The sequence below is a fragment of the Misgurnus anguillicaudatus genome, chromosome 8 (assembly GCF_027580225.2).
Source record: "Misgurnus anguillicaudatus chromosome 8, ASM2758022v2, whole genome shotgun sequence".
Taxonomy (NCBI): domain Eukaryota; kingdom Metazoa; phylum Chordata; class Actinopteri; order Cypriniformes; family Cobitidae; genus Misgurnus; species Misgurnus anguillicaudatus.
In genome coordinates, this window is record NC_073344.2 from 21,839,716 (window position 1) to 21,852,529 (window position 12,814).

The window sequence follows — 12,814 nt, forward strand, 5'->3', positions numbered from 1 at the left end:
ATGCTTTTCTGGCAATCACGTTTTTACGGAAATCCATATTTCCACTATTATCCACTAGGTGGTGCTTTTACCCAACTTACAAAACACTAAAACATCCACTGATCCAAAAACAGTAAAAACTCTGTGAATGTTTTGATCATCTTTCTGAATCTGATCTCTAACAAAAGTCCTTAACAAAAATGCAAATATTTGTATTATTTGATTAAATATTTGAAAGGTGATAAAAAAGAATAAATGAAGATAGGATAATTTTTTTTATTTTTGTTTGAAATCAGAGGGTCTGTCCTTTCATTTGATATATTGTATGTTTAAAGAAGAACATTTTCTGGAAGGCATTAAACTTTTGTAAAAATTGTAAATTGACGAGTAATCTCGTCAATTAAAAGACAACATTTCCCAGCAAATGATGCTTTCCTGACGTGTTTTTATGGTTATCTGTAATTCTGCTATTATCCATGAATTTATTTATGTTAAACTCTGATATTTGATCTGAATCTGATCTCTTACAAAAATGAAATTACTTCAAAATTTGGTATTTTATTTTAAGAGACCTACCCATATTTGAAACAGAGAACAAAAATGTATACGAGAACAAATTAAGATAGGATGAAATGTTTTTTTCTCTATTTTGTTTGTTTGAAAGCAGAGGGTCTGTTCTTTCATTTGATATATTTGTATGTTTATATATATTTATAGAAGAAGGCATTTTGTAAAAACTTGTGTGAAAATCACAAAAAATACTGTCCGGCAACTATTTAAAAAAAGGCTGGTGGGAATGAGTTAAAAACAACATGTTGCGAAACATCATAAAAAGTGATACAAAACAAAATATGACAAAGTTTTACCATGTTTATGGACTCCAATAAGCAAAGATTTATCAGCCTCAGCATCCCACCATATAGTTGGGATCTCAATGTAGTCAATATCAGGCAAGGTGACCTCCAGTTTGCTGCAGAAAACAAACATATCTTCAGTGATACTGAACTGAAAGTCACTGTAATGACACATGTTTACTGCAATTCTCATTCAGGGAATGTGAGGCAGAGTCCTGCAACGGGTCGGGTACCCGCGGGTACCCGCATAAAAGTGTCTCCAACGGGTGGATTGTGACATTCCTAAAATTCAAGGGCGGGGCCGCGGGCGGATAATTAACTCTGCGCGGGCGGGTAGTAGTGCAAATGAAAATATGTGCAAAATTTGTATGTCTAAGGATGTGCACACCAAACTTTGAAACACGGCTATTTTTTCAGCCAAGCGCTTTTTAGCTGTGATACTTAAGCTGTGAGCCGGTTGGTTGTTGTGATACTTGTCCCGCCCTTCCTCCACTGTGATTGGACGGCCGTGTGACAACTGACATTGACGAGCGGAGCATTTCACCCAAACTTTAATCTCTTTCAACTCTCGACCCTCAGCGCCGAGCGCGGAAAAAACGCTGACCGCCGGCTTAATTACCATTACACGCGGAACATATGACATTTGACCCATCATGTCACCACCACTACAACAGTGCGCGACCAGTTTGTTGATTCTTCTCGTAGCCTAGTTGGAGCGAGCGTTGCAGGACTCTGGCATAAAGTTTTGCTGTTGATAGCCGGAAGCTGAACGTCTTCTCTTAGAAAGCATTTCGAGACGAGACTTAGGAGCACAGCAGGGGTTGTGTAGGTAGGTTGTTCTTTTTCTTGTTTTTATTATTTGTGTATAGTTATCAGGTTTCATTTGTGCCGATAGGCTACTTAAATGGCACAAAACAGAGCGCACTTTAGCCTGTTTCATTAGCCTATTCATGACGCTGTTGTGATGTTGAGAGAGGTACGAGATAAAAAAATAAAGCACTTTAATTGGAATGATTTTAGCGTGTGTGATTTATGCGGGTACGGGTCGGGTAACGGGCCAAATATTAACGGGTCCGGGCGGTTGCGGATTTAATTTTGATATTATCACAAGTGACGGGTCGGATCTGGTGCTGAACTTTGCGGGTACGGACGGACACGGGTCTCCAAAAATGGACCCGTGCAGGACTCTGATGTGAGGGAGAGATGAATTCTGGGAAATGTAGTACCTGGCTGGGATTCCTTCAAGAGACTGAGCAGCAGCTTCCCCCAGAACTTCCACCTTCAGATAGTAAAGCATTCGAACCCTCAGCAAAACCCTGTCCATGACATGACATAGCATAAAGATTATTATGAAATAGTCACCGACAATTTCCATACATTTAAGCAAATGTCTTTGATAATAATCCTAATTTTGAAAATGATCCTAAAATGTCAGATTATGTGTGCTAGTCCCATCTAATCGCTTAATGACGAAGAAAAAATAATTTTACTAAATAGGCTAAATAATAATGTTTACAGGGAACACACGCACTTAAAAAGTATATAGCTGTAATTCACTGTAATTCGGTGTGGTTAAAATTGTCTGACAAATTAATGAAACACAAAATCTAAAAATAAATAAACGAAAACGTCTGTATATGAAGAGTTTCGTTGCAAAACGAGATAACCACCGTTTTTTTAATTGTTCAGAAATCTAGTTTTTTGGTTGTGCATTCCAATTCATTTCAATGCAACTGTAGTTGGTTTGTTTTGATTTAAACCTTCATAACTTACAAAATACAGCTTAGTAGCACCATAAAACAAAATAATAACATGATAACATAATAATAAACATGTTTTGACAAAAATGTTTAAAAATTAATTTATCTCGTTTTGCAACGAAACTCTTCATATCATGACAGCAATGATTCATCAAATAATGGAGACGTGCATCATAAGCAGGCACACATCCAGACGCGCAGTTGAGTCTAGCAAACTTTTGCTATTTCCAAGAAGCTGAATCAGGCGTCTGGATCGCAGTGTTGGAGCACTGATGTCTCAGCAAATAAAGTTCAAAAAACAAATTACGGCAGCATCCTACACATCCTAAAGTTCAAAACTGCTATGCAAGATGGGTAACTGCGGCATGCAAACTGCCTTTAGGGCAGATTTCGTGATCTTATTTGCATAGTTCCTTTTAGTGATTCGAGTACTATAAAAAAGCAAACAGAACGTGCAAATAAACTAGATTTTTATCTAGCACAATCTATGCTAAGTGAATTCACAGAAGTTGGCAGGTGCTGGTGTGTTATATAAGATGTCTCACTTGTTGCAATGTTGCTTGAGGTGTTTCTTGTAGCTGTCGTCCTGAAGGACCACCTCTGGATTACAGTGGGCCAGCCAGTCTGCGTTCTTCAGCTCAGGTGGACTCAACTGGTTCTTCAGCTTCTTGCCTTTGCGACCCCGTGGGACAGGAGCTGACAGACCTGGACAGGTAAAGACAGGGATTTTATGGTAAGTGTTAAAACTGATGTATGATTGATCTTATTAAAGGATTTTTGTATTTCATGTTTGTGTGTGTAATATAGAAATATATATGGATATTAAAGGCGGGTTGCACAATGTTTGAGAAACGCTTTGGAAACGGGAGTTGGGCCGAGTACTAAAACACACTTGTAGCCAATCAGCAGTAAGGGGCGTGTCTACTAACCGACATCGCTGCCTGGGTTGCGTATGTGTGGGACAGGTCTATCAAAAGAAGGTCCAGATTCTATTGGGGAAGGGGCGTGTTTGTTTAGGTGATTTCAAATGTCAACATTGGCTTTCAGAGATTGTGCACCCCGCCTTTAAGTGTTTTATGTATGTAATGTATGGATTTTAATTGTTTAAGTGTACCCTAGGAAGACTAGCAGTGCTTTTGGACATAGCTTATGGGGATGCAAATAAACAAAAAAATAAAATAATGGTAAACCTTTTTCAGTTTTAAGTACAGCCCTTGTTAGATTCTGTTTGCAATAGACAAATATTCAAAAATGATTTCTCGACAGTTAATTGGTTAATTTTAGCCCAAACATGTTCATTAATTCATTAAAAAGTCTAAATGATTTTGTAAATGATTCAAATATAAAACATAATATTAAAAACATACAAGTAAAATTCACAATGTGAACTTCTTCAAAAATAAATTTGAAATTGCTACTAAATTAATTGAATAATCAAAAACATAAAAGTAAAATTCACAATATGAACTTCTCCAAGAATAAATGTGAAATTGCTACTAAATTAATTGAATAATCAAAAACATAAAAGTAAAATTCACAATATGAAATTCTCCAAAAATACTTCTTCTGTATGTGCATGCATATTTTTTTAAAAATATCTTCGGTGTGCGTGCTTACCTTCATGTATGCGTAAAAACTTCTAGCTTTACAGATCAATCCTGTACTTTAACAGTAATCTTATCGATAATTTTTATTTTTATGAAAAAAATAAATAAATTAGGAATTACACTGCTTTATTTCAATTATTTATTATTTTTATTTAATTATTATTTTACAATTATTTGAACATTGTTTAATGCAAATAATAATGAACAGGTGTCATAGACAAATTTCTAATTGCAAATTAAAAATGGTTGTTGAGATATAATGTGCAAGATAATGTTAATGTAGAAATAAAATATAAGATTTTTTTATCCTGAGTACTGACGACAGAACCGCAAAGGGCGGCGCTTTACGATCCTCTGGTCTTTCATAATTTAGTACCCATCCCTAAAAATGAATCACTCACGTTTATAATTCAATGAAAATACAGATACTTCGATTTGGCAGTACCAACATTAACATTTAATTAACATATTAATCAAATCAATTTAAATTTGATAATGAAAATTACAGAAATTGGAATTTTCATGGAATGGTGTTCATTACCGGAATGGTTCTGCAGGGCTTGGTTGTGTCCGTCTTTGGTCGGTGTGATCAGATCCCAGATAAAGCTCTTGATTTTATCATCACCTTTATAATGCCGAACGCAGTAGACCAGTAAAGCTCGGCACAGGACCTCCATGTCTCTCTCCGTCAGGTGCCATTTAAAACGCCCGTGATTGAGAATATCCTTCCATCTACCCCACCTGCACAGCAAAGAAATTTTTATAAATATAAACTATTATAATACAGACTCCAATTGAACATTTTTCTCACTATGTGCTGAAAAAACAGGGCTGCTGTGTTTTGGATGCTGACCTTTAGCATGCAACATTGGTTTCTCTACAGGAGTTAAGCAGCAAGACTCCCTTGGTTAACCAGCTTCCTTGAAAAGCCCATGCTGGTTGACCAACTTTACCAGCTATAGGTTTCACATAGCTATGCTGGTTAACAGCTAGACTTACCCGTCTAAACCACATGGAAATACCAACTGATTCAAGTGGGTCTGAGCCTTACAATAAAAGCATAGCCTTTCGAGTAGTTTCTACACATGCATAATATGTGAATAATTTATATTTTTGGCTGTCACTTGCTACTAATACTAATCCACACTGTCCAGAGATACACTTCACCTGTTATGAAATTTACCAAACCCAGGCGTAGCGTAACCCAGTGGTGACCCAAACTTTTTCAGCGTGCGGCCCCCCTTGTGTACAGTGCATTCCTTCGCGGCCCCCCAAAGAAAATATGTAACAAAAACCGTTCTAAAACTCAACATTTTAATAAAAAAACATTCAATTATACAAAAAAGTAGTGCTTTTGGTTAGTAGACTTTTTTATGTTTAATTACAGAGAATTCATGATAAATTAATGAATTTCATAAAATGTGATAAAACTGGGGCCCCCCTGGCACCATCTCATGGCCCCCAGTTTGAAAACCACTGGCGTAACCCACTGGTGACCCAAAATAAGTTCACAGCCAATCTAGCATGTTCAATACTGACCCAAAAATGAGCAGATTCTTCTCCACTCTGAAGCACTCCGCGCGGAGGTAGCGTCTATTGCGATCGCTAAGCCGTCTCGAGCGACAGGGACGTTCTTCCGAGTCGCTGTCGAGTTCTGAGAATTCCATCAGTTCGTCATCCTCGAACGAATTATAGTGCTTCGTCTGCTTCCGAACACGAGGTGTGTCGATGACTAAACTCTCCTAAAAGATACGCAGAAAATAATCAGAGATCAGGAAATGAATTGTTTAGCGCATTACTGCACATTCAGTATTGTTAAAGGAATAGTCTACTCATTTTCAATATTAAAATATGTTATTACCTTAACTAAGAATTGTTGATACATCCCTCTATCATCTGTGTGCGTGCACGTAAGCGCTGGAGCGCGCTGCGACGCTTCGATAGCATTTAGCTTAGCCCCATTCATTCAATGGTACCATTTAGAGATAAAGTTAGAAGTGACCAAACACATCAACGTTTTTCCTATTTAAGACGAGTAGTTATACGAGCAAGTTTGGTGGTACAAAATAAAACGTAGCGCTTTTCTAAGCGGATTTAAAAGAGGAACTATATTTTATGGCGTAATAGCACTTATGGGAGTACTTTGACTCGGCGCAGTAACACCCTCCCTCTCCCATTATGAGAGTGAGAAGGGGAGCGGACTTTTCAGGCGAGTCGAAGTACTCCCAAAAGTGCTATTACGTCATACAATATAGTTCCTCTTTTAAATCCGCTTAGAAAAGCGCTACGTTTTATTTTGTACCACCAAACTTGCTCGTATAACTACTCGTCTTAAATAGGAAAAACGTTGATGTGTTTGGTCACTTCTAACTTTATCTCTAAAATGGTACAATTGAATGAATGGGGCTAAGCTAAATGCTATCGAAGCGTCGCAGCACGCTCCAGCGCTTACGTGCATGCACACAGATGATAGAGGGATGTATCAACAATTCTTAGTTAAGGTAAAAACATAATTTAATATTGAAAATGAGTAGACTATTCCTTTAAAGGACAAATATTATGGTGTTTGGACATAAATGCGTGTTAGCAGTGTGTGAACACAACAATCCTACAATAAAAATAATACACCCTCTACTTATTTTTTAATCCCCATTAAAGCATTAGACATGGTGTTTTAATTCTCTTGTTAATGTGACATCACACGAACAAAGCCCCGCCCACGGACACTGACTGACTGGTTAATTTTACTTTTTTAAATGTGTTTATTAGCGTAGCACTAATGCGGCTAAAGATACTATTGTCTCAGACTGTATTCACATGAATCAGATCTATTTTAACCAAAAGCGCTCACTGTCTGTTGTTAAGGGAGCGAGGAGCTGTAGCTCATTTGCATTTAAAGGTACACACATGAAAACAGCGCTTTTTTAGTCCCACCCAAATAGGAGCATTTTGGACATGCTACAATATGATCTGTGGGGTATTTTGAGCTGAAATTTCACAGACACATTCTACAGGGTTCCCACACCTTAGTTAACTTCAAATTCAAGGACCTTTCAATGACTTTCCAGGTCCAATACCTTCAAATTCAAGGACTAAATGTGAGGACACATTTCAAGTGAGAGCAAGGTTACACCGTGTTACATTTTAAGATACATTGTTACAATTCCCTTTTGAGGGAACTCGTGCTGCGCCACTGCGGTGACACTTTGGGGACGCCTCCAGGGGTAAGTGTGTCTGAATGTGTATATCAAATTCAACCAATGGTGAGGCTTAACGACAAAGACAGGCTGACGGGGAAGTCAGGAAGTATATCGCTATCTGAAATACTGCCAAGGACAGCGTTACAGGGACGCATGAAGTATGGCAAGGGAGACGCAGCATCTCGTTCCCTTCTCAGCGAACAACAGTTACATACGTAACCCGAGACGTTTTCATTTTTCAAACACAAATGAACTATGCAAAAAAGCATTTTGGTATGAATCAACATTGACATACAGAAGATATAAGCATTTAAAGCGAACAGTTTAGCACGTGTGCTTAAAAAGTCTAGAATTTTTATGATATTATCCTACACTACACAGGGAATAATATGGATTTTTTTTTCAGAAAACTTCTTGCATAAAATAGATTCAAGCACTTTCAATGACTATGTACCTATTTATGTATATTTTCAAAAACTTCCCAGGGCCTTGAATGTTTTCCCCAGATTCACATACTTTCAAGGATTTCAAGGACTCTAGGTACACCCAAGACTAATGCATCTTGTAAAAATTGGCATAATATGTGCCCTTTAAAGGCAATGTTTCATACAGTATTGCACTTCTTGAGTTTTTCAAAGACAATGCAGTGTATGGTACAGTACAGCACAAAATAAACAAACAAAACACACGCGCACGAACAAACACAAATAAAAACCTGCAATCACACTATTGTACGCCATTTGAGGCTGTTTACACTTGGCATTAACATGCGTTTTTGTCGATCGGATCACAAGTGGATGACGTTAATGCCAGGTGTAAACGGTGTTCAAAACGTTTTGAGCTCGTCCACTTTCGACCACTTTCAACCACATCCAGAGGTGGTCGAAACCACTTTCGATCGGATCACTTTGGAGTTGCGGAACGCACATGTGGTTGAATGCGTTTGAACAGCCACACGCGACCGCCTTCTCTGCCCATTTATCTAATCTGAGGTATTAAACACAAGTTTTACGTCTTTTTTTGACTTCTGGCGTGAACATACGGTGAACAGCGCTATTTATAGCCTTTCATTGATAAAACTAAGCAGCTGATCTCCGTAGTTTTGTTTTGAAAGCATGTGAAAGCATGCGATCCTATTTCATCAATTGCGCTGAAAATTAAGAGAAAGCTCTTACATACACACGTATAAAACTCTGTGCAGCATGTTTACTTGCTAAACAAGCAGTGCACTCCGACATAATGTTAGTTTGCGTCCATATAAACTCATCATTACTCCCGCTTGCGTTTGAATGACAGCAGAGAGACTCGCCCAACGTCTCACAGACCACCCCTCACAGTATTCAGCACAGAAGCGGTCGAAAGTGGACAAAAGAGACGGATTTAAATACCAGGTGTAAACGTAATGTGTCTCTCTCGTCCACTTGTGATCCGGTCAATGAAAACACATCTTAATACCAAGTGTAAAGAGCCCCTTTGATAGCCTTTTTACACAATTTTAAAATAAATGTTAATAATTTTATAATAAGGGATTTAGTCTTAAAAACATGACACAAACATTTGTGCTTATATAGCATAAAAACATTGGCACATGCAAATTTATACACATGTTTTTGTCATTAACACTTTCCATCTGTTTTGAATATAAGTCTGATATTCAAATCAAATTCTCTCTCTCTCTCTCTCTCTCTCTCTCTCTCTCTCTCTCTTTCTCTCTCTCTCTCTCTGGTGTAATCTGTGATTATCTGGCACTACAGTCTCCATCCCTGTGAACCACCACACTGAGTCACTGTGAGCTCACATGAGTTGAAAACCATCTGTGTGTGTGCGTGTGTGCGCGCATTTTACCTTTTCAGCTTTGGAGTCAATTTCCAGCTCTGCGATTTTGGCCCACTTCTGCCAAAAGTTTGGATCATCCAAAGAGATGTCCGTACGGTTCCCTGAAGATACAAAGCTTGCCTGCAATTGAGAAATAATAAATAATTAGAAACACTTGATTAAGAAGTTAAGATAGTGCCCTAAATATCAAACAGACAGAATTACAAAACTAATGTGATGTTTGTACTCCTGTAGCTCAATTGGTGGCAGCTCATAGGTCATGGATTTAATTCCCAAGGAACATGCATACTGATAAAATGTATAGATTGCATTGCAATGTAATGTTATTTACTTTGGGTAAAAGCATCTGCCAAATGCATAAATGCGAAAGATGTATTTAGCAACATTTGTGTAGGAAATAGGACAGATATCTTTGAAATATCTCATTTGTTAGTCTTAAAGGAATAGTCTACTCATTTTCAATATTAAACTATGTTATTACCTTAACTAAGAATTGTTGATACATCCCTCTATCATCTGTGTGCGTGCACGTAAGCGCTGGAGCGCGCTGCGACGCTTCGATAGCATTTAGCTTAGCCCCATTCATTCAATGGTACCATTTAGAGATAAAGTTAGAAGTGACCAAACACATCAACGTTTTTCCTATTTAAGACGAGTAGTTATACGAGCAAGTTTGGTGGTACAAAATAAAACGTAGACCTATTCTAAGCGGATTTAAAAGACGAGCTACGTTTTGTGGCGTGGTGGCACTTTTGGGAGTACTTCGACTCGGCGCAGTAACACCCTCCCTCTCCCATTATGAGAGGGAGAAGGGGAGCGGACTTTTCAGGCGAGTCGAAGTGCTCCCAGGGGTTCTATTGCGACATACAGTGTAGTTCCTCTTTTGAATCCGCTTGGAAAGGCGCTGCGTTTTGTTTTGTACCACCAAGCTTGCTCGTATAACTACTCGTCTTAAATAGGAAAAACGTTGATGTGTTTGGTCACTTCTAACTTTATCTCTAAATGGTACAATTGAATGAATGGGGCTAAGCTAAATGCTATCGAAGCGTCGCAGCGCGCTCCAGCGCTTACGTGCACGCACACAGATGATAGAGGGATGTATCAACAATTCTTAGTTAAGGTAATAACATATTTTAATATTGAAAATGAGTAGACTATTCCTTTAATCAGAAAGTCAAAAGTTGGTCACGATACCATATTAGGGTTACAACAACACAAGCCCTTTATCAGTTCCTCCAGAAAAACGCAATTATGAGATTGCATGATTCATAACCAGCCAAAGTCTGCATATTAATGTGGGTGCCGCATTTTTTCAAATACGCCGCACTTTCGCCGCATAAACTGCAGATTTTTGTGCGCAAAATATGCGGGGCTTGCATGATTTTATAATCCCTGTATTTTCTTAGCAAAAAGTCACATATATCTAAGCAGAAAGTTGAAAAATGTTGCATTTACTTCACACAGCGCACCCATGTCGCCTGTTGCCATGGGAACGTTATAAAGTGATGTAATTACACAATGTGAACATCAATGAAAAGCTGCAAACTCTGCAATGCCGATGACTCACTTTTTTTCTCTTTTTTTTATCCAAGCACAGTTTTTTGTAAGTTTCCCCGTAATTTCTGCAAGTTCATGCAATTTTTGCAATTTCCCGCAATTTCATCGCATAAAATTGCATAAATATCCCGCATATTCCATCGCAAGAGCAAGAGCAAGGATTTTTGCCCGCATCAATCATAATTTTTTTCCACATTTTTCTGGAAGGATTAACGTTTATCTGTTGTGACGGTTTACCAGATGTATACCTTGGCAAAAGTTGATCCCTTTCCCTCAGACTGGATTGTAATGGTCTGCGTGCGTCTCTGCAGGATCTGATCGATGTCCTCCTCACAAAATTTAGAGCCCTCATCTTCCTCATCCATGAGCGCTCCGTACGCTCCCTTCCTGAGAAGATCTTCTACCTCCATTTTGGAGAGTTGTTGAACCTCAAAGAGGTAAAAATTATTTATTTAGTATGACAAACCTTTCATGGCATCAACCGAACAAAACATGACATTTTTTATTTGGTGTCCAGTGCAAAAAAATGTTGTAGATCACTCACCCCATTTGTACTTCCTTTGCGGTTTATGTCCTGCAGAACAGCCTTGTCCAATCCCAGTTTCAAACTGGCTTTGTCAAACATCTCCCTCTCGTATGAGTTTCTCGTGATAAGGCGATACACCTTTACCGCTTTGCTTTGACCAATCCGGTGGCAGCGAGCTTGGGCCTGTTTAAAACAAAGGAAAACTTTGTTAAGAAATGCTCGGCACAAACTTTCAAGTAATGTTATCTAACATAAGAGTTTCAACTGTTCAGATAATCTTCAAAATCCTGGTAAATATGCATGTTTTAGTTGTAGTGTGACGCGCATTAAGACGGCACGCAACTCACCTGCAAGTCATTCTGCGGGTTCCAGTCCGAGTCGAATATGATGCAGGTGTCGGCGGCGGTGAGGTTGATGCCCAGCCCTCCCGCCCGGGTACAGAGAAGGAACACGAAGCGGTCGGAGTCCACCTTACTGAAGCGATCGATGGCGGCCTGCCGTAGATTCCCTCGAACCCTCCCGTCGATGCGCTCGTACGTGTACCTGCACGTATTACAGAGATGGCATGTGAGAATGCTACGTTATGCTTGAATTTCACAAGGAATGTCATGGCTAATATCAAGAAATATGTGACCTTCTCTGGATGAGGTAGTCTTCCAGTATATCCAGACATCTGACCATCTGTGAAAACACCAGCACTTTATGTCCCCCAGCCAGAAGTTTGGGCAGCAGCTTGTCTATAAGCACTAATTTACCAGCGGCCTGGATCATGGCCTGGAGCTGGAAATCCAAGGCATCAGGACTGTAGGTCTTTCTGAAGCTCTCCAGAATCTTTTCTTCAGCACCTGAGGAAGATGATACAAGAAAGTCATGCTTGTGCAAAGTCGCCACAGTTGCATTACTAAGAACGGTTGAAGTTTGATCTTTAAATTGCAGCAAAACATCAGGCACCATCTGTAATAGGGGTTCCCACACCTTAGTTAACTTCAAATTTAAGGACCTTTCAAAGACTTTCCAGGTCTAATACCCTCAAAATAAAGGACTAAATGTGATGAAACATTTCAAGTGAGAGCAAGGTTACATTGTGTTACCTTTAAAGACACAATGTTACTGTTCCCTTTCGAGGGAACTCGCGCTGCGTCACTGTGGTGACACTTTGGGGACGCCTCCAAGGGAAAGTGCGTCTGAATGTGTTTATCAAATTCATCCAATGGTGAGGCTTAACGGCAAAGACAGGGTGACGCGGGAGCCAGGAAGTATATCGCTATCTAAAATATGGCCAAAGACGGAGTTCCTAGTGACGCAGGAAGTATGGCAAGGGAGACGCAGTGTCTCGTTCCCTGGCTTCTCAGGGAACAACAGTTACATACGTAACCAGAGACGTTTTCATGTGTCAAACACAAATGAACTATGCAAAAAAGCATTTTGGTATGAATCAACATTTGCATAGAGAAGATATAAGCATTTAAAGTGAACAGTTTAGCACGTGTGCTTA

The 12,814-nt window shown here is 39.0% G+C and overlaps 1 protein-coding gene across 5 annotated transcripts in view; it reads right to left on the reverse strand.

Annotated features, from left to right (window-relative positions):
* chd6 (chromodomain helicase DNA binding protein 6) overlaps positions 1 to 12,814 on the reverse strand; it is a 64,517-nt gene that overhangs the window by 13,382 nt on the left and 38,321 nt on the right. For 4 of the 5 annotated variants that reach the window (XM_073870475.1, XM_073870472.1, XM_073870473.1 and 1 more), the window contains 10 exons: positions 11,954 to 12,164; positions 11,667 to 11,862; positions 11,338 to 11,502; positions 11,042 to 11,221; positions 9,246 to 9,356; positions 5,740 to 5,942; positions 4,742 to 4,941; positions 3,139 to 3,298; positions 2,060 to 2,149; positions 846 to 949 (listed from right to left, as the gene is read on the reverse strand). In XM_073870475.1, coding sequence (XP_073726576.1) covers positions 846 to 949; positions 2,060 to 2,149; positions 3,139 to 3,298; positions 4,742 to 4,941; positions 5,740 to 5,942; positions 9,246 to 9,356; positions 11,042 to 11,221; positions 11,338 to 11,502; positions 11,667 to 11,862; positions 11,954 to 12,164 — 1,620 coding nt within the window. The remainder of the gene's footprint in view (positions 1 to 845; positions 950 to 2,059; positions 2,150 to 3,138; positions 3,299 to 4,741; positions 4,942 to 5,739; positions 5,943 to 9,245; positions 9,357 to 11,041; positions 11,222 to 11,337; positions 11,503 to 11,666; positions 11,863 to 11,953; positions 12,165 to 12,814) is intronic. The other variant, XM_073870474.1, reaches the window with a different exon arrangement.